Consider the following 27,415-nt stretch of genomic DNA (forward strand, 5'->3'; position numbering starts at 1 on the left):
GAACGTAGCTGTTCAAAACCAAGTGTACTAACCACTATACGATAAAACCGGAACCTTTGATGCAATCGCGAATTTTGTAACCATTATAAATGATTAGGGGTCTGCACTATATGTTCAGCCGATTTAAGCGAACGGCCTTTTTCTAGGTATCGCTTCCCAGGAGATTCGCCGGAGTTCCTGGTCAGAAATAGAGAACAACCAATCACCGTTGATTTCCTTATCGTGAGCCGTAAACGCCGTAGTCGACGGGGAACCCTGAATAGAATGTCAAGATATGACTGGTCAAAAGCTGTTTCGGATGAATCGGTCGAAGCATCTGAAGCAAGGCTCGATATTTGGTTGGATATAATTATTCACTTGTTGATTCAAGTGGGGTGGGGGAAAGCGGGCTATGACCGAATCTCACCGATTTTCCGCCTTCCAAGAACGAAAAGTGAGTCAAAGGAGGAAAAAAATATGTATATTTAGAGTGATGAGGAATGTATGCAGATTATTTCGTCTTTTACTCATCATTTTCTTCAATCTTATTAATCATAGAACAAACTTAGACTTATAGAACTCCCTCTGAAATAGAAAAAACAAAACAGATCAAAATGTCAAACTTGCCAATTGAAGCCGAGTTCCAACAAGTGAGCCAATATCTCGATTCGGCTAAATATCCCTATCAGTCTGTGTGGCTGTCCGTGCGTCATCACTGACATTACTTCTTTGTTATCAGGCCGTCTCTGAGATCACCCAAACCCTTGAGCCTGTGAGTATATGACCACCCATGCCGACTCTGCAAGAACGGTCACTGATATCGCTCGGTTATAGTTCCTCGCCAAGAACCCAGAGTACAGGAAAGCTCTCGAGGTCGTCCAAATCCCTGAGAGAATCATCCAATTCCGAGTTACCTGGGAGAGAGATGATGGTTCCCTCGCTGTAAACAGAGGATTCAGAGTTCAAGTGAGTAAACGTCTTCGTGTTCTTCATGGTAATGGAAAGGTATTCTGACTGTCTTTGTCTGTTAGTTCAACTCTGCTCTTGGTCCTTACAAGGGTGGTCTCCGTCTTCACCCCACTGTCAACCTTTCCATCCTCAAATTGTAGGTTCTATGATCGTTGGATTGATTTGGCAAGCATCGCTGACATGGTACATCTTTATATAGCCTCGGTTTCGAGCAAATCTTCAAAAATGCTCTTACCGGTCTTATGATGGGTGGTGGTAAAGGTGGATCAGACTTTGACCCCAAGGGTAAATCTGACCATGAAATCAGACGATTCGTGAGTAATATCGATCCATTCCATCCCTTATCAGCTGAAACATCATTGACGTTGTATTCAGTGTTACGCTTTCATGCAAGAACTCTCTCGACACATTGGTGCCGATCTTGATGTTCCCGCAGGAGATATCGGAACCGGTGGAAGAGAAATCGGTTTCATGTTTGGTGCTTACAAGAAATACCGAAATGAGTTCTCTGGTATCTTGACTGGTAAAGGCGGTAACTGGGGTGGATCCTTCATCCGACCTGAAGCTACTGGGTAAGTGTTCTTCATTTCCCATCTGTCAATAACCCCAAATTACTAAATTCTCTTATCTTGTAAAAACATGGCTTCGGCCGAAATATAATACGTTTAAATCATTTTCGCTGACTTCTTATCTGATATGCAAATAAACAGTTTCGGTCTCGTATACTACGTCACTGAAATGTTGAGAGACCTCGATAACACCGACTGGAAAGGAAAGAAAGTTCTCATCTCAGGTGCTGGTAACGTCGCTCAATACGCAGCTATCAAAGTACTTGAATTAGGTGGAAAAGTATTATCTTTATCCGATTCAACTGGTTCATTAATCGCTACTGGTGATGATGGATTCACCAAAGAAGATATTACAACAATTGCCGATGTCAAACTTGCCAGAAAATCACTTACTTCATTCGATGCTGGAAGTCGATTCAAGTGGTACGCAGGTGAAAGACCTTGGAAATTAGTCGAAAAAGCAGATGTAGCTTTACCCTCAGCTTCCCAGAATGAGTTGAACGGTGAAGAAGCCGAAGCCCTCATCAAAGCTGGTGTAAGATACGTTGCTGAAGGTTCAAACATGGGTTGTACACTTGATGCCATTGAGATCTTTGAAAAGTCGAGAAAATCAATCAAATCAAGAAACAACACTGAGGGTGTATGTTTCTACGCTCCTGGAAAAGCCGCCAATGCAGGTGGTGTCGCCGTTTCAGGTTTGGAAATGGCTCAAAACTCTCAAAGAGTAAGTAACATTCTCATATTGATATAAAATCGCAAAGAACAAATACTGACTCGGTCGGTTTCAACCTCACAGCTCAAGTGGACCCCAGAGGAAGTCGACGCTAAACTCAAAGATATCATGGTCACTTGTTACAAGACCTGTTGGGAAACCGGAAAAGAATACGCTGAAGGTGGTGCCTTACCTTCTTTGGTCGCAGGTGCAAACATTGCTGGTTTCATCAAAGTTGCCAATGCCATGAAAGACCAAGGTGACTGGTGGTAATCCACTCGTCCCCTTCCTATCCTCCAAGAGTCTTCTTGTGAGATACGAAAAAGAGAAGAAGCAAATGCGAGTCAAGGCCGATTATATACCCATAACCAGCTATCCTTCCCCTAAAAAGAAAATCGGTCGATCCGTCTGCAAATTGAGGGGTTCTCGTGCGAAGAAGTTTGAAACTCAGGAATTTTGTATATACATGCTAGTAGTTTGATAGGTATCTAACAATGACATGTATGTACATAAATATGTTCAATCTCGTCCTATTCATGTGAGAATAGCGTATCTACCTGTCACGATCACTGAGTCAACTGAGAATAGCATCCTCATACTATCCTGAGTCAGAAAATGAAGCATGATTACACTAACAATGCTGTTTCTCGTTCACATGGTATGCTTTCTTATTTTGTACAATTCACAATTTTTTGCATGCTAAATTCATACTGGAGGCGAATATCATACTAGAATTACATTTCATTGATAGATTATCACGATCTAGAAAGAGGGGTGAGAAAACGAAGAAATATAGGAAATAGAGAAACAGAACGAAGAAGGCTCCACCACCCTTGTCAACATCAAAGAACGTTGTTTTCATCTATTCTTTTGGCTTGAACGTACTTTTCCATTCGTGGCTGAATCATGAAGATATAACTATCTCGTCATTCGTGGTCACATCATGCTTGGAGGGGGGAGAGACTAGGAGAAGATATGGGATAGGGTGTCGTATAATACACTTTTCGTTGACGAGTTCACGAAGTTGAAGTTGCTTGGACTTGATTTGTTTTCCACCGTCATGCATCCACTTTGGTGTTCCCTTTCTTCTCTTTCGCTTATCCTCATCATTTACATCTACATTGCGCTCATAATTCTGCTTCTTCGTCTAATCGCTTTGCCAAACTACTTGCCTTGACGGGAGAAGATCCGTATCCTCCAGGGTTGGGATGATGGATCGGGAATGAAGATGACTGAGAATTCTCTCTGATGGTTCCGGGTGGTGAGATCCTGGGATGGTTGCCACTACGGGAAGAGAAGGAGCGTCTTATCAGTATCAAATAGACCTGAGTACTGAAACACACAATTAAGATGCTCACCTCTCACTTCCTCTTCGTTGATGACGATGATGACCTGGCATTTCAATAGCTTCACTGGTTGCTGCAGGACTGATACCTACTCCAACACCAGGAAAAGATGGTTTCTCTGAAGTGGGTGAATGACCTTCATGTGCTGGAGAAGGAAGAGCGTTGCCTGTAGGAGATGAGGAAAGGATACCTTGAGGGTGACCGGCAGGAGGAGATGCGTGAGGTACGCTGTTTTATACCACGTTAGCGTGATTCCGATCATAGGAAGGGCGAGAAGAGGTGTAGGACTTACGCTTCAGGAGTAGGATGAGCAGTACCCGGAGCTTGGGCAGATTGGACACCAGCTTTAGACATCATGTAGTCTCCCGAATCGAAATATTTACGTTCCTACACAAATTGTATGTCAGCTGTTTTACTGCAAAATGACACTTCCAGCTACAGCACCCTCATACAGAGGAAACTTACCTTCTGCATCTTGGTGAATAGATTTTTTCCAGGTACCTTACCGTACATTTTGAAAGCCTTCTGATCTTGCTCGCTCATTGCCTAAAATTCATCAAAGACAAATCAATATGGCGTTCCCTCACGTCAGCTGGAGGATTGAGAAGGACTCACCGAGATGTCGACTTTGTTCTGCACAGGGGTGACAGTCATCGTAGATATAAGTCAGCGTTATTGTCAGGAGACCATCCAGCAGCGACGGAGCAAATCACGGAAGAGGGAAAGAAAAGAATGAGAAAAGTGAGAAAAGAACAACAGGGATTGAGGATTTTCCAAAAGGACTTTTCTCGATATATAGCGTTCCTCAGACTCGAATGACCCCTCCTACAACTGACCTCCTTTCGTCATCGCTGATCATGGAATCAATGGAGGTGACTCCGTTTCCGAGAGAACAAAGGATGTACGTCAAATAATGCTCAAGAGTGGAGCGGCAGAACATCAATTCCCATTTGAATAGACCTAATCTTCACAATGGATTGAACAGGATGCAATCCTTGTACTCTTCGATGGAAGTGGCATGTCAGGAAGGATCGCTCCAATTCCAAACTTCCCACGCGACTCCACTTTCTGCTTCTACAAATGCACTGTATCAAGCTGCAAGAAATCGAGACGGTAACTCACCATCTTGTGAGGATTCATGTTGAGAATTGCCCTCTCCTGTTTGTATCTTTTCGATATCTATACACTATCTTTTCCTGTGAGAATTCAATCTCAGTGAATCAGCTAGTCCAGTGGTGGGTTCAAGCCGATCAGAAGGACGCTAAAAAGGGTGTATAATGAGAGTGTTGAGTGTTGACCTTTCTGAGGAACAAATAGAGTGGTAGAGTTCCGTTGGGCCTAAGGCGGATTGTCAAAGTGAACGGTGTAAAAGAAGGTGAAAGCGAAGCCGGAGAATATTTGATGACGAGTATGAAGTGTGCAGTTGAAGTAATCAATGAAAGTGTGACAGGATTTGGGCAGAGTGATGAAGCGGCTAATGGCTGTGACGGATGAGAGTTGGATCGTTGAGTATGGCGATGTGAAGATGGGATTCAATAGTTATATGTGGTTGGTACGAAGATGGTCTTTCTTACGAATGAGAACTGAGTGATAGAAAGTGTCATGAAAGTGCGTGTGGTGTGACGCTGTTCAAAGGGATTGACTGTAGAACATGGGATGATTAGGTAACAAATTGAAATAATGAGGTAATATTCCTAACGAGTATTAGAAAAACGGATACAAATTCAGAGACTGCAGAACAACGGTTTCATTACAAAAACTCCTAATCCCAGGGAAAGAAAAACCGCATATGAGTTTAACTGGGGTAATTTTTGCCACTTTCAAAGATCTTTTGCGGTGTGTTTCCCTGAGATCACTTTGCAGCTCAGTCAGGTAGTCAATCGTTCGCTGCGGCTCTACGGCCAACGGAGGGGAGATGTGACAGCATCAAATGAGTTTGCTTCCAGTCTAGTTCACTCTATCCTAAGAAGCGACCAAGAGGCACAAAGAAAGGAGTTTACCGAAAGATAGATTGACACGTCATATTCCTTTTTACCCAGATTGGTATAGCGTAGATCATTAAGGACCTAAAACCTCCACTCTTATGGAACACACTTGAAGCTAAAACTATGATATCCAATTTAATTCCATGGTAGCTTACTTTCTTTACCTACTCGAGTATACCATACGCAGATTAGGGTGATACATAAAGGTGTCACCGGATCATGTAATGGTTTGTTCTCGTGACCACATCTACGTTCAAACATGCAAAGAAAGACAAAAGGAACAATATGACCGTTGGAAAATCTTGGTGCATTTCGCCTTCAGCTAAGATGACACCTAAATTTCAGATCTTGGTTGCAGTCAGGTACGCAACAAAATCTCTGCAGACCTGCATATTTGTTCGATATTTTGTTATACTCTTCTTTGATCACCTGACAGATTGACTAAACGGATCTACGGAAATGAGCGGTGAATGAGATCAGATTAAAGAAGAGCTAAGGACACGGAGATAAGAGCACAGAAAAAGGACAATCGCCATACCTTACACCTCTTGTCGTCTCGTGAGTCTCGTGAGTCTCGTGATCCTTGTACATTTTGATCTAGGAGATAGAACGGTGATTGCCCTTTGTAAATGGGTTAAGGGCTGCCGCAAGACGGTCTCAACGTAAAATGAGGTAACTTTGAATATAAGCGGAAACATCTATCAATCTTAATCTATAATTTGAGAATCGGGCTTCCATGCTATTCAGAATGGGATGAAGGTTGATGGACTGCGACAATGCCTGACACCGTCAAATATGACTCGTCGATTCGATTCGGTCACTGTTCACTAGGTGATAGTACCGAGCAATCCTCAGACAGTCCTCTAGCTTACGCCCAGCATAATCCTCTGTCGAAAGGTTTCAAGGTGGGATTGAGCTTTCGGAGACTCCTTTTGAATCCACGATTTATCTGAATTTGTCAAACAACTTTGACCAAGAAAGTAACAGGAGCAGCATTCATCATATTCGTTAACGAGAAACACAGATGATTCGGTGCTTCCTTCTGAATACTTCCGGAATCTGTCAAGTGCTAGGATTCGATAGGTAGTCTGGACTGCTGTATATGAGATATATTCTCGAGGTGTATTTTAGTCAGGAATGCCTGTTCTGCATCTTGCGATATGAGAAATACAAAGGAAGCAAAGTATAATAGAAATTTACGTAATCGATTTTTCAGTTCCATTCCGCTTGCATCTTCCTCGTAACAACATGAAACGACAGCATCTCTGTTAGTCACTTCCAGCAACCAACGTAGCACAATCAACTTAATTACATAGCAACTAAAATGTGGAGACCTGGTCCAAGACAACTGAACAACACCGATCGAGCAGGTCCAAATACACGATGTCAAGTGAGTTGAACCATCCCTCCCCTTCGGCAATTCTATGCTTTGATCTCCCACGCAAAACTGATACTTCGGTGACGTGCATCACAGAAATGTTTAAAATTAGGTCATCATACATACCAATGTTCTAATCCACGACCTTATGTCCCAAGACCATCAAGGACGAAACAACTAGCTTCGGGGAAACTAGGTAGAGATAAACCTTCGGTAGAAGTTCCAGATGAATTCAAAGCTTCTACAAGTAAGGGATTAGCAGATAAGATATTGCAGGCTAAAGAAGAAGAAAGAAGGAGGGAAGAAGATAAGAAGAAGCTCAAAGGGAAAAAGAGAAGGTAAGGGTATATTCTTGAGTCTGAAAGTGCGAAATATAACTTATTTACATCCGGTGATATATTGGTAGATCATCTTCAAGTGGAAGTTCCTCTGCGTCCTCTGAATCCGATTCTGATTCCGATTCTGAATCTGGTTCTGGTTCTGACTCCGACTCTCAATCATCTTCCTCGGGATCTTCAAGACCACGATCACCCAGAAGACGACGAGCGGCCTCTACAGATTCATCACGTCGATCAGCTTCCCCTTCACTTATAAAAAGGAGGTATTCCTCAGGGTCTGACGATGCTCGAAAACCGAGGAGGAGGTCATCAAGTGATAGTGCAGACTCAAGATCAAGGAAGGTGTCAAGTGGAAGGGGTAAAAGTAGGAGTAAATCAACAAGAAGTCCTTCCAATGACAGTCGCTAAAGCATACAAAATGTAGTCGAAGTCTATCTTAACTCCCCAGCAAATTAGTAACCGTGTCTTGCGAAATGTATCATTATCATCAAAAGAACGAATACCTATTTGACGGACCAGAGGCCGAAGCCAGTCGAAAGAATGAAACGAGTAAAAGTGTCGTTGAAGAAGAGAGATCCGGTCTCACTATTTCATATCGTATGATTTCTCTACACAAATGCATAATTGTGATCAATGTCCCAGAAGTGAAGCAAAGCACGCGATACAACAGGTAAATATACGAATAAAATCTGATGGACGTACTCGTTACTTCCATTATTCGTTCAAAGTTTCCCTTAATCCATTTCTAATGTCTTTCTCCTCATCCCCAGTTGTATCTCCATTCACACTCGCATTCGCATTCACATCCACGTCTATATCTTGTTCATTGATAATACTGTCGTTATTGTCTTCCTTTCCTTTCTCATCCAATATCTCCTCTTCTGTCACTTGATCATCTACTTCGGGTTCATCGTATGAACCAGGTAAAGGAGGAGTCATCTCATCATAAAACTTCTTTAACTGTTCTTTATCATTACAAAAATCTTGCAATTCTTTCCTCAATAATCTGACCTCTTCCGATCGATTTCCAATTGATATTGATCCATTGACGTTATTCGTTTTTCGCGTAGGGGCAGAAACGATTAATCTATTATCCGACCACAAAAAGCCTTTTTCACCTCCCAGACATTGAACTAATGCTAGACCGGTTTTATGACAAAATTGTGAATAGTCAAATTTCGATTTTCTGTATGAATATTCCACTTCGATATTTTCAGGATATCTATTGAACGCTTCCACATCCAAGACGAAACCAAATTTCCTTGTTAATATGCAATATTCGAAATAATTCTCAACCTGTCCTGTACCATGTGCTATACTGAGTAACCTAGTATGTAAATCTGGTATGATAGGTGGCGGCAGTGCCAAGGGGATCGGTAAGGCAGTTCGATAAGCACATTTTAGAGGTAGATCAACTAATTGTTCGACCGGAGTTTCAACGAAACGGAGTCCATATCTTTCAGCTTGAGCAGAAAGTTTTTGTCGCAGTTCTTCGAGTAATGCAGCGGTCACACCCAACCAGTTAAGTTCGAAGTGGAATCTGTAATTGGTGGAAAGTAAGCATATGTAATGATCCCGCTTAATTCAAGCTGTAGGAGTATACCAGCTACTGTTTTCTTTGTATGGAAAATCACTACTTACGCATTTCTTGCATTGTGCACCACGTCCGAGTGCAGTATTGCGACTTCTGCTCTATCACTTTTCTTGTTAGGGTCCAGATCCAAGACTCGGGTTTGAGACATTTTCACTTTTCTTTTCCTTCCAGTTGATGATCTGGTTTGAGGACCTTCATACATTTTAGCTAAGAGAGCTCTTGCACCTGGCGGAGTAGTTGAAGGTAAGGAGGCTTGAACTTGTGTGGGATTAGGGTTGTTTAAAGTTGAGGTTGAAATGGATGTAGTCAAAGCTGTATTAGTCGATGATGAAGCAGTGAGTCTACCATCTCCATTCGTGGGGATATCACTTCCATCTCTACTGTTCTGATTCGAGGTTGATGCAGATGTAGATGAGGATCCTTTAGATCCTGTACCAAACCATGACTTGTTCTTGGATTCTTTCTTTGACATCGAATTGTACGGCTCCCGTAGTCGATAATACAAGTGCCAGTAATCTAAGAATCCATGAGAGTTCGTGACATGTTCTATCGTTCAAGGACGTCAGTAATGATACCTGCGTGGAAAATTGCTCTCCTGCTTACCAATAAGACCTTTTTCAAGTAATGATTCGGCCCACTCGGCGGCTTTTTCTCGACTCAAAATGTCTTCGAATGTATTTTGTAGCCACTCGCAGAACTGGGCTCCAGTGAAAGATTGAACGTGTTGACGAGCTGCGTCAGACCAGTCAGCCTTGTACTGTATAAGAGGTATGAAGGATGTGAACAGGTAAGGGGGGCTTATCCCATTGTTCTCGCGGTTCAGGCAATGGGCAGATCCTTTAATGCAGCGGATGAAGCATGTGATGTTAGGAAATTACCACTGACCTTCCCACCATCTCGTCCTGATGATCAATCCATTACCAGGTTGACTCATCAATTCAGCAACATCTGCCAACTTCATACCTTCCAATTGCCTGCCTGCTTCACCGTTGTGTTGCACCTTTTCTTTACCGCTGATTTGCCTCTCAAGATCCATCATCAATTCTTCATCTAAAACACAAGTTGAAGGATCAAAAGTTGTAGTGACGATTCTCAGTGGAGTTTGAGGAGTACCACTTTGTGATTTCAATAAATACCTATTCAGAGTTTCAATCACCTTTTGAGCGCCCAACCACAATAAATCAATTTGATTGAGATGTTCGTTTTGGGGAACTAATCCTGGGAAATAAACAATTTCCTTGCCGGATGGGATCAGAATGAATCTTGTTCTCCAATATCTCAGTGGATCGAGAGTACGTCTCTCGCCGTTGATCAAGTGATCGAGATGGTTATAGTTGATCTTGGTGTTGACATCCTACCGACGTGAGAGTACAAGGTCAATTAATACCCTCTACGTTCAAGATTACGATCACCTTATACTCACAGGATAACCAAAAGTCGCTTCGGCAGGCTGGTATCCTTGCATCCCTACCGGCCAAACTAGACATCTATACTTCACTGGATCAGTCGAATGAGAGACTTTCCTTGTCATCCAATGGACTATGATTTCCTGTCTTGTAGGGTGAAATAATAATCGATGAATATGATTTGCCCAAGACATCCATATGGCACCTTTACCGTTCTTTAGGACTTCTGATGCACCACCCGAGACTAATTCTACACCTATATCGGAATCCTTCTCGAGATGTATTGGCATTGGTCTTACCACACCCGGTTCATTCAGATCGTGAGGAAGAACTATGACTTGGAAATTCTCTGATACAGTAAAACGTTGTGAGTGACCATCCACTGGCACTAATATGTATTTGGGGAAGTCAGCACTCACGAGACAACCTTTGTGAGACCATCTCCCTCATCATGGCCAATGGTAAATTCTCTTCAGCCGCATCACTTCGGATAAGAAAGGCTCCATCTTCAAGGTAACATTGTACATTGTAAGTACCTGTCGTATATAGCTCATCGCTTTGTTTTTGAGTCGGTAGGAAATCAGTCGTCAAAGGTAAACAAGCAGTGGCTACCAAGCTTGGCCATTGAACAATATGCTGTTGAGTTTGTTTAGGTAGGACAAATCTCCATCTTCTACCTCCTGCATCTCTTACTCTATCTATAGTCTCAGCTGAAGGTTTACAGGGATTTACAGTGAAATGTCTTGATGATTGTACTAAGGCGTTATTCCTATTTCTCCATGATAAATCTTGTTCATGCGATCTACTCAATCCTTGTTGATTGCTGTTTTGTTGTGGTAATCCTTTTGAATTTCTCAATGAACGAGAAATCGGATCTTCTTCTGCAGTCTGAGTTCTCCTCAATCGAGACGTCGTACTTGCTATTGGTAAAGGTTGTGTAACTTGTGTAGGTATATGGGCTTTGTCTTTCGATGGTGAAGGTGTACTTGGAGTTATCATTGGGTCAGGATTAGGCATTTTTGGTTTAGGTTTAGTGGGAGGAACAGACCCAGATCCTTTGGAAGATGGTGCCGGTGATTCAGAACGATTTCCAGTGACAGAAGAGACATCCGTTCGACCTATTGTTTCCATTGCTGGCGCAGCATGACTCGGTTGAGATCGAGTGGAAGTCAATCCACTAAATAACCAACTTGCACCGAATCGACTGGCAAAGGAGCTTTTACTACTCTTGTTGTTCAGCTTCTTAACAGGTGTAATTCTTGGGGTGGATGCGCCAGAGTCATGTTGATCTGATGATAGGATTGATGCGCGAGATGGTGACGCATCACGTGGTGCCGGAAGAGGAGACGCACTGCGGCCAGATGCGATGGGCGAGGAAGTAGTGGAAGCAGGAGGTAGAGGGGATGTAGGACGAGTGATAGCGGCGGGTGACATTGAGTTGATTGGAAGGAGAAGGGGTGAAGGTGAGTGAACAATCGGGGATGGTGGAATATTGAGAGACGGCCTCGATGGTGAGTCCGATTTCAATCCCCTTCTTAAACTCAATGTCGACGGCGCAGGAGAAGAACTTCTGAATTCGGTTCTTTTCTTACCAAGAGCATGTGAATCCTCCAAATCAATCATTGCTTTGATAGGTGATAGTTTCGCGCCATTTCCAAATCCACCTATAGATTTCGGTCTAGTTGAATGCATCGAATTCGATCTCTCTTGTTTCTCCTTTTCAGCCAATAACCTAGCGGATTGATAACTTGCTGGGATGCTAGCTGAAGCAGAAACAGAGTCCAATTGAGGAGAGCCGATCTTACTGACTGGGGGATCTATTTTACAATTACCAAAAATCGATTGATCAAATTCATCCCTTATTGTCTTTCGGTCCTCTGCTGATAGAGGTCGTCTAGGCATTGGCATATCATCGATTTCGACATAAGGTACAATGACCGTTGTGAGGTTATGATCCAATATACCGAGCATTTGAATCTCGTACATTTTACATCGGGGGATGAATCGGTCTGGTCGAAATGGTTTGTCATGTGTCACAGCGTAAAAGGAAGCGCTGACCCAAGATGGAAGGGCTAGCGATCAACGAAATCAGCTGGCTTTTCACGAGAACTAATCTGCAGTGGAACCTACAATAACAATCCGCCAATTCGACGTCCTTGATATGTGACATATGAGCGTCAAAATAAAGGAGATCAGGCGTAATAGATTTCTCTTTTGCATTCATTGGATTTTCTTCCGTTGCTATTCCCGTTCGTGGACGATGCGAAACGTAACTGAAGAGCGGTACACTATGTAACGGCATTTTCGTTAGACAGACGAAATCTACGCTCATTCCGTGATCAACCATTCTCTCAGTGGTTAATCTAAGTAAGTTTTTGTCGACTGCGAAATGACCGGTTCCAGGTGTGACGATAGTTATTGATAAACCCGTACGAGATAAATCTCTGTCAACGTGATGTTCGTCAAATGGGTTCAAAGCGAGATTAATTGCTTCCAAAGCGTTTCCTTCGTAAGCCTATTACCATCGATATTATCAGCACATCAAGAATCCCACAAGTATAAGAGCAACTTACAAAACTCCATCTACCAACTAATCTAACGGCTTCTCCAGTATATGATTTCCCGCCCATCAATTGAAAATGATAATCCAGCATCAACTCCTTTTCGCTCTTCTCAAGTTGTTTCTTGATTTCAGGTAAAGCTTGAGTCCAATCATTTCTCCTTTCCAGATCGACAGCTACCTTGAAGAAGTCTTTGCAAGGTCTCCCCGCGTAATCCTTGATCAGACTACCGGCTAAACCATGCTTCTGCAAATAGACAACATCTTCTTCGTCGTAGTATATCCTAGCAAAGAATATGATCGTAACAACATGTGAAGTCCCTTTCTCCGCCCACCGTGCAAAGAGATCCGGCAAATAGCCTGAAATCCGATTACTTCAGTAACCTCCCCACCTCATGTTTACCGGACGAGTTACTCACCGTGTACAACCTTTTCGATGTACCTCTCACCATCTTCATCGAACTCCCAAGTTTCCTGACATAATTGAATAAATAGATAAACTTGAGCACTTTTGCTTCTGAAGATCGTTTTCGTTTTAGAGGTTGCTATCCCACTTGAATACCTTTTATCCCTTTCTCTGCCAGTTTTAGGATCTTTCTCATTCCTTACGATAAAATTCACCTCTGCTCTAACAGCGCCTCCCGCTAATGAAACCTTTTCTCCTACATGCAACGTCATACCTTCCAATGACATTCCAAGACGCCACATGTCCGCTCTTCCCAAGTATTGAGAAAAGTAGAATTCCACATAATCAGTATGAGCGGATTCTTTTTCGGTGATCTAGAGGATACATTCCTCATCAGTCCCGTTTGAATCGCCGTAGTCACATGGAATATGCTTACTCGTCGAACCTCAACCTCCAAACGTTGTTGGAACCCAAAAGCAGTAGCGACTGAATCTGGCACCTGTATCTGATGAGCACTGATGGTAGGTGAATCTTCCCCTAGTCGGAAAACATAACCTTCTCTTCCTTTTCCAGGTTTCACACCATTCAAGGCTGGATTCACGTCTTTCTTCTTTTTGCGAATTGATTCCCCTTCAGGACCTAGCTTTTGTAATGTTTGTTGAGCTTGCCTTCGATGTATCTGACGAATCTCAAGGTAATCTCCAGCTTTAGCATCCCATGGTAGAGCCGCGTAGTTGATCAAGACTTGAGAAGAAGGGGCTGTTGAAGATGAAGACGTGCTAGGTAAAGGTGATGGATGTGCTGGACCATTGTTATTGGTGATCGTAGGTTTATAAGTGTAAAGTAACAAAGCGACACTATCTTTGTCGACCAAAGTCAAATCTAAAACTCCACTTTCCAAATTTGCTCTTGTTGGAATGACGGGTGCTGATGGCATATGACTCATGACTGGATGAGGTGGACTTGGCCATGACGATATTCTTTGATGACCATTACCTCCTCCAGATAGTATCCTTGACCTTTTACTTCCACTGCTTCCAAGTTGATCAGTCAAAGCTGAAGTCGATATTGAAGGGCCAGGCAAAGGATTCGTTGTGATTCGAAAGGATGAAGCTGATATATCGATTGATGGAGGCCCGGGTTGATTACTTCCTGCGGATGTTGAACCTGTCCCAATAATAGTAGATGATCTAGCTCGGATGGTCACCGGTCGAGGGGGAGAAGATAGTTCTAAGCCATGTTCAGCTGCGGTGCTCTAATCGAGCAAATTGAAGATGTACTTACGAGGCATAGTCGGACCGATAACATGGGAAGATAACCACTAGATCCTACGCTAATTTACATGAAATAATTTGGTTCTGACGTAAACGCCAATGATCCTTCCAAAAATCCCGTTACTGTTTGGGCTCGACAAGCTTTACCTTTACACCGGTTAAATCCAGAAAATTGTACAGATATCTTGCGTCTTCGAGATGTCTAGCATGAAGGACCTGTAAGACCCGTGAGACCCTTCGGAGATGCTAGCATGATAAAACCAAAGATGGAATGCGTGATATCCTTGTCTTTCTAGTAATGTTCGTCCAATCTCTCTTTGAGCGCGTCTTTCCCAACATCAGATAAACCACCCAGTACATAAAACGGGGGGCACAAATAGGCTTCCTTAATAACGGCATCAAGGCCGGTGACCGAAGGACATTGGAATTAACGGATAGAGCATCTTACAACATCTACCAGAGCTGGGAAAAAGATGGTATCACTTTGGCAATTTCAAACCAACAATTAGCTTGCAAAGCTCAAGATCAATACATTCCCTGGCGACAATTGTTCGCCCTACTCAGGTAGACTAAACCGACATCTCTTTGAAGACAAAAGTATACAAACGATGACGGTCTAACCGCCGGCACTGTTACCAATCATTCACTTACCGCCAAGCTTAGTAGACCTTTTACATTTACGGCGCAATCTATATCATGTCTCGACCTGGTCCATCACCTCCTCCTGCTCTAACACCTATCGCATCCACATCTACTGCTCATCCCACTTTTTCTTCCAACTACACCAGGGTGCGTCATCGGTATGAAAAGGAACCTATGAGTTCGTCTCCCCAGGAAAGATATCCACCTTCGACCATGAGACCTAGAAGACGGAAGAGACGTGAAGGAGAAAAGTCCCGTAGAAGGCTGAGATGGAGAAAGGGGATAGTGACCGAAGCATTCAGAAAATTCGGAGAGCATTGTGCTAGGAATCAGGTATCTATGTCATGCATCCGTCTTTCCATGAAAACTATGCTGACTAATAGCGATTCACTGTTTCAGATACGAACACTGCTCATTGACTGTCTGGTCATGACTAACCTGTTTTATCCCTCAATGGCACTTTACCTGCAAAAGAAATTCCCGCCTCTACATCCACCTTCACCAGATGCCCATAATACTCACCGAATTCCTTTGCAGAACGAAGCTGGACCCTCTACATATCGTCAAAACCCAAAAGAACATCCATTATCGCTGCTCAGTACACCCGTACTAGATAGTTTCTTTCCTTATCCTCCACCTTTATTACCCAGACTGACATGGTCAGGCTGGTGGGAGAAGGATACAAGTGAGGAGTATCAAGGATGGGGCTTGAGACGTCTATTACCCCAAAATGCGGAAGACCAAGTACTGAACGACGAGGAAATCAGAATCATGAGGGTCGGGTGGGCAGATGTTGAGGATGTTCTTGATAGAGATGTAGAAGCGGGCGAAAGATCATGGGAAGAAAGGGATCACATATTACTTAGGCTAGTCAGGGATATGGCGGAGGAATGGGAGACTCAATATCAGTCCACTGGAGAGAGGTGCATAAGGCAAATGGCTCACACGGATTACCATGATGCGAACCCTGCTGGTGCTTGTTATATCCTATCACCGAAACAGAATCCACCGACTCCTGAAGTGTCCCAGATTCCTATGTCAGACTTGGTTCGTCAGCACCCACCACTACCACACAATTCAACTACCGATGACATCCCTTTCGGTTGGGCGGCAAATGCTGGAAATATATATCACAGCTTCGCACTGCTGTTTCGTGTACCTAGTAATTCGACCACCTCCTTCCAGCGTAGATGGCAGAAGAGTATCACAGAGATGGCAAAGAAGGTTGAAGGAGAAGTATTCGTTGAAGCTCAAGGATCGAGGGTGACAGGAGCAGATCAAACTGGACAATGGTTTCTTTCTGTGAGTGTACACTCTTTCGCCCTGCGAAATCTGATGCGATCGACCGCAAGGCTGACAGCTCGTGCAGTATACGTCTCACCCGGCGCAAGATTCAGATCAGAACACCTCACAGGAACTTCATGTCGCCCATCAACCTGAAACGATTTCTGCCTCGCCACCAAAAATAGTCCTGTTCTTCTACGTTATATTGTTCACCACACTCATGGTCCAATTATCGAACGCATCAAAGGTGCACTCTCGGTTCGGTCTTGCTTTCACTGGTGTGGTCCAATTATGTTGTTCATCGGTCATGAGTTTTAGTATTCTAGCGCTTTTAGGATGGAATGGGTGGGGATCATCGGGGAGATCAAGTAGTTTACCTACTTATGTACTACCTTTTGTCATCGTCGTTGTTGGAGCGGAAAATATGTCGACATTGGTAAGCCCTTCTGCCCGATTGCGTAATACGAAGTCATGCTTACGCGTATTTGGTTAGACCAAAGCAATCTTTTCCATTCCGTTCACCCACTCTGTGCCAGTCAGAATCGGTCTGGGTTTATCCAAAGTTGGCACGACCATCGCTCTTACCTCTTTGACAGACTTACTTGTATTGGGAATTGTATGGCTTTGTGTCAACTTGCGACCGGTCAGAGAGTTTTGCCTCTTCGCAGCTGTGGTCATCATCACAGACTGGTTCATGCTCCACACCTTCTTCTTGACCGTAAGTGCGATTTTGTCACAATTTTCAAGTGTTCCTATGCTGAAGTGTAATTTTAGGTTTTGTCAATTGATGCTCAAAGATTGGAGCTCGCCGACGTTCTTGCATCAAATGGTGGACCACCCATTTCGCCTGTACATCAAGAAGCGGATGGGGACGAGACGGGAGATGGGAGACAAAGTGGGTTCAATTGGCGTAAGCTCCTACGAGCAAGAACAACGAAATCGGGGAGTCTTATCTTGGTATGTATCGTATTCTTCATCGTTTTTTCGATCAAGCTGACATTCGGGGGTTTCTAGTTGTTGATTACTGTTGGACTATTGTATTGGCTTACTGAGCGTCATCGAATCCCCCTGAATACCACTGCAGGTCTGTATGGGTATACACCTACCACTGGAGCCAAGACTATGTCTTCTCAAGGAATTTTACCGACTCCTTTCTCGACCAAACTTTCTGATTTGGCAAATTTATCTTCGGCTGAAAGGCTTTGGCGTTCACTCAACCCACTCGGATGGGCATACATCAGGATATTCATACCTCCAGCGTCAATTCTTGTTTTACCCAAATTAGGTCATTCAATGCGCCCAGTTGATATTCGAAAACTATCGTTACCTACTTCTAGACTTCTACTTCCTCGACTCAGACCTTTGTTCTACTTGTTCAAAGTCGTCGTTCTTCCTCAAGCAGTAACAGCTGGGACGCTATATATCGTAGTTTCATACCTACTCAAAGATGCTGATTTACTTGATGCCCAAAGAGATAGATTAGGAAGAGTTGATGAAAAGCAAGGAAACAAAACGGATATATCTCCTAATCAAACTCCCAAAAATTCCTTGGTCAACAGGTTGAAAGTCCATATGTTGCCTTGCAGTCACGAATCTGATATAGACTTGATATCCGCTTCTTCAGATGGATCGATGGCAATTTCAGTTGGAGTAGATAATATAATATGTCTTTGGAGATTCGATGATCTATCATCAGGAAGCGGAACTAGAGAAAATATATCTATACCTATCGCAAATCTAGATCCTGAAGATCCTATCGTGGCATCTGCTTTAAGCGAAGATAACGAATACATCAGTGTTTGTACGAAAAATGGTACTGTGCATATTTGGCAAATACAAGAAGAAGGACCTGTCGTTTCTCTAAGCTCAAGGCAAGTAAATGGGAAGACGCAAGCGAAAGCGAGGATCACCAAAATCATATTCGATGATACGAACAAATCAGGCGCAGAAGATCCATTCACAATCGCATCGTCCAAAGCAACAGCCAAAAACGTGTCAACCGTTCCCTTTGTTCTTGTAGCTTTCACGGATGGTTCCGTCTTCTCTGTTGGTCCAGATTCAAACGCTTCATTGATCATCGAATCTCAAAATCCAGACAGAGTATGCCGAATAGCCTTCATTCGTTCAGAAGGCATGCTCGATATTCTAGTAACATCTTCCGAATTAAGTCGAGTCTATCGACAAGCCTCCTCTGGCTGGCTTGCCACTTCTATATCAGAGAATCCAGAGGATCGAACAACATCCGTGTCAATGCCCAACTCGTCTTTACCTGGATTATGGGCTGTAGGATATCGATCCGGATCAATCGATCTAATAGATGAACTCATTGGTCATTTAGTCTCCATCTCTCCCAATTCTTCTTCAGAGGGTATCAACAAAGTTCAACTGTGTCGTCCAAGCACGATGAGATGTACAGGATGTAATGCTGTCACCTCAGATGGATACCTGGTAATCTCCTCGACAACCTCACATGTTTATCTGGATCGGATATCACCTAGAACAACTACTGTCTTTTGTAGATGTTCAAGACCTCGAACATCGTTAGATGAAATTACAACGCCATTCAAATCAACATCATCATCCAATCCAGCAAATCTTGTGGTTCCACCTTCAATGATCAAACGAAGATATTCGCCCGGAACGTCACCCAAAAAATCACCCAGTCTACTTCCACCTTCCAATGGTGACTTTCCATTATCAAGTCATGGTGGTGCGAGGAGATTATCAAATCTACATACGGCCAACGCCAGTAATAATAACAATAGTACACGTGGTGGGATAGATGAGAACATATCGAATAGCACCAATTCCATCTCTCCTTCAACGACTAATTCACCTTCTGGGGAATATGAAATATACTCTCTAGGAGCGATATCAACTTTTGAAGAAGGTGATTGGGAAGTTTTGATAGATGACTCCAATACCATTGCAGAACCAATTCTTGTTGGATTGAGAAAAGAAAATCAAGGTATAATAGATGATTCACAATGGTCGATATTCACAATCAATCTATCAAATCCATGGAATGGAAATACCTTGAATGTCGGTTCGATGAACTTGAATGACTTATCAAATAAATCACTTAAAGAAACGAGATTATCGGAATTGAATTCTGGGAACTATGACGATTATTCACTCTCAATCAATGACAGGAGGATGGAAAGATTGAACAGTTTAAATGGACGAGCTAAATTTCCAGAAGTCAACTTTCCCGAAAGAAATGGTTCTGCTTCCTTTTCAGTGCCAACTTTTGATGTTCTTGGTTATGTTCAATTCAATCAATTACAATCTATAAGGTCAAATGGTATCATAGCTGGTTTTGGTAATAGATTAGGTATAATCCAGATCAATCCAAACGATCAACAAGTAAAAGGAGACAGGTCGGCGAAGAAAGGAAATAGGATTACTCCAACCATGAATAGTACGAACGGGGTTATCGGAATGGGATTGGGAATGGGAACTCCTACGCCCAGAAGATCAAATTCATTCCCATTAGCTCCCCCACCGTCTAATTCGTCAATGAGAACTGCAGCTGGTAATGTCAATGTCAATGCCAATGCCAATAAAAAATTGGATTGATGAGGCTTTTCTTGTAGTTGATCAAGAAATTGAAAAGGGTGAAAAATGTACTTGTATATTCTAGTCAAATCATATTGTACGGCGATACGTGTCTCGTGATATGAATGTTGTAATACTTTTCGATTTCGTTCTTTGTCGCACATCAAGCTTGACGACACAACATCTAATAACGATGACTCGATTATCGAACTGAATTGTGCTACTTGGTGATAATCGACATATGAATATTCCATCAACCTTCATCATATCGTAAGAGTTACATCCCATCATTGGGCTCACAAAGAAGACTATCGTATAAGCTAACAGCCGGAATCCAGGGGGAATGGGGAAATATAAAGAGTATTTGTAATGTATGTATGAATGAGAGAGATGTGACGACCACAGAGAAGAGTGAGGAGATGAGGAGATGAGAAGATGGGGAGATGAATACCGGTAAATTTGGAGAGACAGACACAACAAAATTTCGATCTTTGAATCTAACGTTCGGCCCCTTGAATCTGAGAACTATGTGGAAAATGGTATATGTAATGATATAATCCCTACTTGTTCCCCCTTATCGTCTCTTGCTACTCTTGATACTTGAGAATATGTCCACCACCGAATCACCAAATTATATGGGGAGTGGATGAATGCCTTGAGCTGTTTACACCCATCATTACATAGCTAATTCAGCTTGTAATTGACGTAATTGAGCTTCTTCATCGTCTTCTTCAGCTTGAGCTTGAGCAGTGACTCCTATTTTTCCACAGGTCGGTAAGTGAGTGAAGGAATTCTTACGAGTAAAATACTGTATGCTTGAAGGGAAAGAACAAGAAACTCACGTCCTGCGGTTTGCCCAACTGGTGATGCTGGAATATGACTTGGTACTCTATCGGCGCCAGCGAGTCGATCATCCAATTGTTCTTGCTCCAAAGCATCAAGTTCTTCTTTGAGATCGTCCTATGACACCGAATGAGATGATTAGCGATAAATCGATAACAATCACAACCATGTACCAGTCGAGTGTTCAAGGTAGTAAGATAATTGATGGCAGTCAAATGTGAGAATTGATAATAGGTTTCAACGATAGTATTGACCGACGATGACCTTTCGTGATAATCTCACTCTTTTTAATCTGGGATATACAAGTTTACTCACTTCATCAAGTACGATACCCATTCCTACAGGGTTTGAAATGGCATCTGATATTTCATTCGTAAGATCCATTTGCTCTCTAATCTTATCCATGGTAGCATCGACTCCTTCAGCGGTGCTGTGAAATTACCAGAAAGCGTGGTCAGTCTTACAGTCGAGCGCGCGTAGAGGGAGTATAGAGTTTCAACAGCCATCTTCTGCAGAATGACCAATTCTACCATGTGAATCAACCGAAAACGAAAAGGAAAATACCCACAGGTTACTATGAATACCTTTGAGTGCGTCCGCACCTTTCTTCATAGCTACCATAGTCTCAGCATTCAAGTTGGCTGATTCTATAGCATTGACCTGAGATATTGAACATGGTTTTCAGTGCGTTTTTCTTTCATATGAATGAAAATTCAGTGATATGACTCACTTGAGTCTCTAATGTCAATCTCGTTCCAGCGATTCTATCAAGTTCATTCTCATGTGCTTTTTTCTGTCTCAAAGCAGCCATAGCCACTGTACACCATATAGCTCATATCAGCATCTCAAAACTACAATCTCATCTCCAGACGGTAGAGTGAATCCAGTGGTCTTTATAGCCTGATTGAGGCCAGAGGAAACCACTCACATCGTTTATTGCTTGTTGCATTAGCTTTTGCTTTCTTCATTTCCTCCTCGATTTTCTTATTCAGATGTTCTTCTTTCTTCTCAAGCATCAACAGTTGTTGACGCAATCCAACGATAGCATCTCTCGCTCCTTCTCGAGTGTCCTTCTTTCCCGCAAACCATGACATCCAGCCTGACATATTTGTTGCGAATGATGCGTTGATGAACGGATTGTACTAAGATCAAAGCTTTGCTCCACGCGCTTGTTATAGGAATCAAATTGTATCGTTGCGCTTCCCGATATAGATGTCGATAGATCAAGTAGTGACGATTGTGATAATATCGCTATGATTTGGCCACCGAGATTGTGATATGATTCAAACAAATCTAGTTTATCTCTCCTTCGTCATCCTCAAATAACTGCAACAGGCAAGTAAGTACAACCCAAATAATACAGATTACGGGATCAAATTCACCAGACCCAGTTGTGAGCCTGATACCACTGCAGATATTCCATCTATCCCCTGTGTACACGTATAGGCGATATCAGATATGCATTCTCGATACAACACTGCCCTGTAAGGGAACGATAACACTTCATATCTGTTCATCCCCAAAACCTCCTAGGATCGTGACTGCTTTGTCCACGTTGGAATGAGTCATTTCGGCCACCGTGGCTACTTGTCAATCGAGTTACCAATTTCTAAATCAACTTCAGCAATATGTCCACTCTTTTCCCCTGTCATAGATGATCACTCACCTTCAATTGTTTAATCTCATTTTCGGCCATCCTCAACCTCTTGGCTGATTCGGATTCCGGGATGACACTGTCTTCTGGTAGTTCCCGTTTAGACGAATGCTGTGTGTTAGTCTTATGGCGGGAAGTAGAAGATGAACTGAGAGGTAAATCATCAATATCAAGATCCGGTTCAGCCTTAAGTCGCACTGTTCGAGACACCTGAGATGGATGTTGTTGTGCAGGGACTAAGGAGAAAATAACATCAGCCGCAATCGTTCGTTTATGGGGAATAGCACATCTACCTCGATCTTGTAGGTTATTCCTGACGAGATATCTCTCATTCCGAATCTTGAGTATCGTAGCGTTAGCGACGTCTCGGGAGTCGAAAATCAACGTCGTAATCACCTTGAAAACAAATTTGAGGAATGGACCTTGTCTATCTTCCTCATCATAATCGAACTCTTCCCCATACCCAGTTTTCCCATCGCATTTTCGGCCGGATCTCGTGGTTCTAGATTTGCTCTATCAGCTAGATCTGTGTAGCCGGAAGTCAAAATTCGAGTGAGGGATATGTGTGACCAAAAAAAGAAAAGCGAGAGTAGGGGGAAATGCTTTGAAACTCACGGTCCAATTTGAGTCGTACTCTCCTGAGGTCTTACCCTTTGTCCTATCTTCCTTTTGGACGGCTTGACTCTCTGAATCTCCCCTCTCGATATTTCCACAATCACCATGTTGCTTCCCCCATCTCCTGAATCATCTCCTTCTCTTATCTCCATTTGGGTGGGGTCATCCTATGTCAAAGAGGGCGAGATATCAGGGATGCCTATCCATCAGTGAGACGGCAGTAGAGTCATAACTTACTATAGCACCAAAACAGAGTGGATATTCCATCAGACTACCATCTCTTTCCTCTTGGTAGTAAGTATCTAAACCATGTGTAACATGCCATCTTTTTCTGATATGCAATGAGTGAATCCTCTGTCCGTTGATGATCGGTTCAGCGACCCAGTCACCTTTCCAAGGACTTTGACGGCCTAGTTGCACGTGAATAGTATAATCCTGTACCCAGATACCAAACGGTCAGCTGATTGTGCTTCCAGAGACATACAGGATCTGAGAGAGTTTGAACATGAGTTCAATATAGGAATTATTGACGTCCGCTGAAAGGACGGCAGGGATGACACTATACTCACTTGATGCGCCAAAGGAGATAAGAAACATTCTATCCTGAATCCTTCATCTTCGTCGCCTGTCTTTCGAACCGTTTGTTCATCTAATACCGTGATCAGAGCCGCTTCTATGCTTCCATCGTGAAGTACTCACCCAATTTCTCCCCATCCACGGCTAACCAGACCTATTACATGACAAGATATTTCGTCAGCTTATGTATTTTCATCGAATATATATGTAATCAGGGCATACAGAAAGACCGTTAGCTTCTTTTATCCTCATCTTGGGCGCTCATTCACTGTAACTAGTATTGGCTTTGAATTGTGTATCTGAGGAAAGAAGAGAAAGAGAATGCTCTTTCATTCTCTCATACCTATCATATATACAGTCATATATACCGTGATTGGATCTTGAAGTGTTCCCATGTCAATTATGATAACGCACAGACAGGTACAAGGAAGCTTGCGACCGAGCATATTTCCATCCGCACAGACCTCTTCGGTATGTCATTGTACCACTAGAACCACTCGAGCTACTTGAGATACGTGGATATGTAAGCCACATACTCCGAACTCATTCGTGATGACCATACGAGTGTTGAGTGCAGTAGCGTTTGATGTTATTGAGATTATGGACTGAACAAGGTATCGCATTTCTCCGGAGACACGAAAACTAGTCGATTAAAGTCATGTCTATAGCTAGGTCTTCAGATTTCCCCTCGTTCTTCTCGAACCCCCTTACAAACCTTCCATTCCTATCCTCTCGGATGGCTCGTCCTTCATTATCTTCTCCCTTATTTCTTCTTCTGACTTTTACTTCTTTCCGCGATCTGGCTTTGACGTCAGGTATGCGACTTATCCGCTGCTGTGGAACCACCCGCTGCACTGTACCTGTGCGATCCGTTCTAGCTACCCATGTAAGCTTCTCACCTTCTCTAAGTGGCCTTTCTCTCCCTTGCATTCTCTTTCTCGATTCTCTCTCGGCTGCAGACTTTTCACGTTCCTTCTCTTCCTGTCTGGATTTGTCCCTTTCTTTTTCTCTGCGCATATATAAAGACATATCTTCTCTCTGATCCCGTCTTTGATATCGATTGGGATCAAGTGGTTCGAAAGGCGAACCGAAGATTCGTTGCAATGAGGCTTCGTCAACTTCTATTTCGGCATAGTCAGCAGAGCGTAATTTAGTATCCCTGGATTGAGTGGGAGAAGGGTTGTAGGCGTAATCATATGATTCGACGATTGGAAGCGGTCTTGGTTTCCTGATTAATGGGCCCATTAGTGCGTCGGCGTTCTGATAGATCTTTCGCTTCTTGACGTCAGTATCTGCGTTACCAGGGTCAGTGATAGTAGTGATGGGAAATAGATTTTGACCAAGTACGTTTAGATGTATCGTAAGTTGCGGGTTATCCATGGCTGCTGCTGCTTGATATAGTGATCTCTCTTGGCTATTGACAGGTTCAGCAAGTGGGAACTCGGTCTGTTCTTCGAGTGCGCTCAGTATTTGTTCCATATTGAGGGGGAAGCATCCATCTTGTTCAGCGTGCTTTTCTATAGAAGGATCTTCTCTTCTGTCTGTAAAAGACAAGTTCACAAGACTGGCTTGAGGGATAGATGGCGGATCGACACAAGGCTTCTGAGATAGAAGTGATGTGATGGTCCTTGACGCGCGGTCGTTATTTGATGGGTCAGTACAATCTTTGCTTCGTGAATCCTTTCCATTTTCTATGTGAAACGTATCCTTCACGTATTCTGGATCCGGTCCTTGCTTGTTCCCAAGGGAACCGATTTCCGGTATTTGGTCCAGTGTCATATTTACTTGAGGGATAACGCCAGCAGACTTTGTCTGAAGGGGAGCCATCTCGTTAATAGAAGGGAGCTGGGGTGAAGGAGGTGCAGAGTCAGGAACAAGTATATCAGCTTGACTGGTCGGAGCAGTGTTTAATGTTGACGCCGGATTACCGGTTGTAGCCAGTATGACTCTGTTTAATATCAGTGCATCGTGAGTACCATACTAAGTCACACATTTCAGCTCATTGTGTCACCCGCTACAGGCGAGAGACTGGTGGACTTACAATAAAGACAAACTTAATCCAAGGATCAACATCGTCTTCATCGAAGGTTTCAAACAATTTCTGATCTTGGGGCGGTATACGGATGCTATTTCAAGATCATTAAATGATTTACTCACCTCCGTCTAACATACATGAGCAGAAATTGATGGTTACTTACTCGCATCCGTCATGGGCCGACGTAGCCTATCACTCGTGGTCAGTCGTCTCTCGGATTGTTACCTTGCTTCGAACAATTTTGGGTAGCCCACCATATCATCAGTTATCCAACTTGGTAACCGCTTCTTAATTTGTTTTGCTTGTCTGTTCACTGTTCCTCTCCAGATTGAGAAGACGATTTTACCCAAACTCATAGCTGGGGTGAATAACAATACGATTCTACCTTCATCTTCATCATTGATCTATGAAAGCGCATAAGCAGATATCAGTCCATCGGCTCATGTATCAATATGCTTTTAGAAACGAAGAAGAAAGAAGCTGACTATTTGAGCCTGTATATTTTCTAGTTCATCTATTTCTTCTGATTTCTCCCTATAAACTTGTCCGTGCGCGACATGACTTCCTTCTATTGGATAAAGGAAATCTGTACATAATGTGAATTGATCAATTTGAATGTCGGTCATCAGATCTCCCACCCATCCACTTAAAGAGTTGTTCTTGACGTGGAATGTATATCTCTAAAAACCATTTATACCTCATCAGCTTTGAGTGAGGTTGGTTGGTAAGAACCGGAAACTTGATTTATGAACTCACGGAACATGATGGATCACCTATTTCCAAGAAAGATTTATATGTAGGAGATTGCTTTCGCTGACTCGCTTGAAAAGAAGGGTTGAGCTCATCTATGATGTATGACCGTGTCATGTCAGCTTTCACGATTCCTTCATTTGGTAGTTGACATACTTAGCCGGAAACCATCACATTCCACCCAGACCTATAACAGTCAGTATCAGTGTTAGTATATCGCTCATTAGGATCAATCAGTGATGTCAAATCCCCATCATGAGTAAGTTGAAGGGATTAGTACAAAGGCGGATTAGAAAGGGGGTCGAGAGAAATACCTCACTTCAAGACAGTTGAATTCCTCAGAAGCTCTCATCTTCGTCACCTATCTGAAATACGGGATGGTGAACCAGTTTCAATTGAAGGATAACTCGAAGTCTAGATCTGTCGTATCTCAAGAAATATCGCTGAACCAAGCATATGAATGAAAATCCTAAATGTAAGATAAGGAAGAGGGAGTCTATCCATTGATTTAATTTTTTGATTGAGTTGATGTGAGACTGGAGCCCTCTTATCAATCAGAGAGGAATGTGCGCCAGTGCGCCTCACTCTTGGTCGTACCTTGATTCGAGGTTTGGACGGCATCTCTTGTCTCGAGCTGATGTTTGAATATGAGAATGGCTCAGACAATCTCGAACAACATGATTGATGTATACGGATAAATGGCCTATACAAATGATTCTATTCCAGCAGACATCCTCTTAACTTATTCAGTATTATCCATTATCTATTGAATGGCAGAAGCAGTGCGACGCGTCGGGAACAATTGAATTTGTGCCGTAAACAAAGATGTTCAGGGCCCGCTTGATTTCTTTTTCTTTCGCACTTTGATATTTTTCTGTTTGTTTACATTTCCCATCTGTTGGTTATAGTTTTACTGTTTCTTCGTTCCGAAACGAACGCCAG

The 27,415-nt window shown here is 42.9% G+C and overlaps 8 protein-coding genes across 8 annotated transcripts; 3 read left to right on the forward strand and 5 right to left on the reverse strand.

The window, feature by feature from the left end:
- Window positions 1–593: 593 nt before the first annotated feature.
- Window positions 594–2,502, forward strand: IL334_002617 (uncharacterized protein; the record flags this gene model as incomplete). The annotated part of the gene is made up of 8 exons (XM_062934361.1): window positions 594–629; window positions 719–751; window positions 814–945; window positions 1,011–1,084; window positions 1,148–1,262; window positions 1,324–1,520; window positions 1,659–2,241; window positions 2,314–2,502. 8 exons carry the CDS (start codon window positions 594–596, stop codon window positions 2,500–2,502), a joined length of 1,359 nt encoding a protein of 452 aa, XP_062790412.1.
- An 854-nt stretch (window positions 2,503–3,356) lies between these two features.
- On the reverse strand, window positions 3,357–4,229 carry IL334_002618 (uncharacterized protein; the record flags this gene model as incomplete). The annotated part of the gene is made up of 5 exons (XM_062934362.1): window positions 3,357–3,513; window positions 3,588–3,803; window positions 3,868–3,962; window positions 4,041–4,121; window positions 4,191–4,229. The coding sequence occupies 5 exons, from the start codon at window positions 4,227–4,229 to the stop codon at window positions 3,357–3,359; spliced, it is 588 nt and encodes a 195-aa protein (XP_062790413.1).
- A 2,655-nt stretch (window positions 4,230–6,884) lies between these two features.
- Window positions 6,885–7,684, forward strand: IL334_002619 (uncharacterized protein; the record flags this gene model as incomplete). The annotated part of the gene is made up of 3 exons (XM_062934363.1): window positions 6,885–6,950; window positions 7,035–7,276; window positions 7,345–7,684. 3 exons carry the CDS (start codon window positions 6,885–6,887, stop codon window positions 7,682–7,684), a joined length of 648 nt encoding a protein of 215 aa, XP_062790414.1.
- A 306-nt stretch (window positions 7,685–7,990) lies between these two features.
- IL334_002620 (uncharacterized protein) lies at window positions 7,991–14,533 on the reverse strand (the record flags this gene model as incomplete). The annotated part of the gene is made up of 11 exons (XM_062934364.1): window positions 7,991–8,816; window positions 8,918–9,416; window positions 9,474–9,602; window positions 9,756–10,224; window positions 10,294–10,625; window positions 10,696–12,348; window positions 12,407–12,791; window positions 12,850–13,196; window positions 13,256–13,616; window positions 13,679–14,472; window positions 14,527–14,533. 11 exons carry the CDS (start codon window positions 14,531–14,533, stop codon window positions 7,991–7,993), a joined length of 5,802 nt encoding a protein of 1,933 aa, XP_062790415.1.
- A 679-nt stretch (window positions 14,534–15,212) lies between these two features.
- On the forward strand, window positions 15,213–20,021 carry IL334_002621 (uncharacterized protein; the record flags this gene model as incomplete). The annotated part of the gene is made up of 6 exons (XM_062934365.1): window positions 15,213–15,491; window positions 15,558–16,460; window positions 16,528–16,878; window positions 16,936–17,160; window positions 17,217–17,399; window positions 17,457–20,021. 6 exons carry the CDS (start codon window positions 15,213–15,215, stop codon window positions 20,019–20,021), a joined length of 4,506 nt encoding a protein of 1,501 aa, XP_062790416.1.
- Window positions 20,022–20,676: 655 nt separating this feature from the next.
- Window positions 20,677–21,949, reverse strand: IL334_002622 (vacuolar-sorting protein SNF7; the record flags this gene model as incomplete). The annotated part of the gene is made up of 6 exons (XM_062934366.1): window positions 20,677–20,756; window positions 20,843–20,960; window positions 21,159–21,273; window positions 21,412–21,503; window positions 21,574–21,659; window positions 21,772–21,949. The coding sequence occupies 6 exons, from the start codon at window positions 21,947–21,949 to the stop codon at window positions 20,677–20,679; spliced, it is 669 nt and encodes a 222-aa protein (XP_062790417.1).
- Window positions 21,950–22,356: 407 nt separating this feature from the next.
- IL334_002623 (uncharacterized protein) lies at window positions 22,357–23,940 on the reverse strand (the record flags this gene model as incomplete). Its single annotated transcript, XM_062934367.1, has 9 exons — window positions 22,357–22,452; window positions 22,510–22,733; window positions 22,791–22,836; window positions 22,894–22,999; window positions 23,113–23,279; window positions 23,350–23,547; window positions 23,682–23,761; window positions 23,812–23,842; window positions 23,911–23,940. 9 exons carry the CDS (start codon window positions 23,938–23,940, stop codon window positions 22,357–22,359), a joined length of 978 nt encoding a protein of 325 aa, XP_062790418.1.
- Window positions 23,941–24,330: 390 nt separating this feature from the next.
- Window positions 24,331–26,825, reverse strand: IL334_002624 (uncharacterized protein; the record flags this gene model as incomplete). The annotated part of the gene is made up of 8 exons (XM_062934368.1): window positions 24,331–25,668; window positions 25,730–25,814; window positions 25,887–25,912; window positions 25,978–26,127; window positions 26,209–26,403; window positions 26,480–26,568; window positions 26,630–26,660; window positions 26,793–26,825. 8 exons carry the CDS (start codon window positions 26,823–26,825, stop codon window positions 24,331–24,333), a joined length of 1,947 nt encoding a protein of 648 aa, XP_062790419.1.
- Between the last annotated feature and the right edge of the window lie 590 nt (window positions 26,826–27,415).

This window comes from Kwoniella shivajii, chromosome 3 (assembly GCF_035658355.1).
Source record: "Kwoniella shivajii chromosome 3, complete sequence".
Taxonomy (NCBI): Eukaryota; Fungi; Basidiomycota; class Tremellomycetes; order Tremellales; family Cryptococcaceae; genus Kwoniella; species Kwoniella shivajii.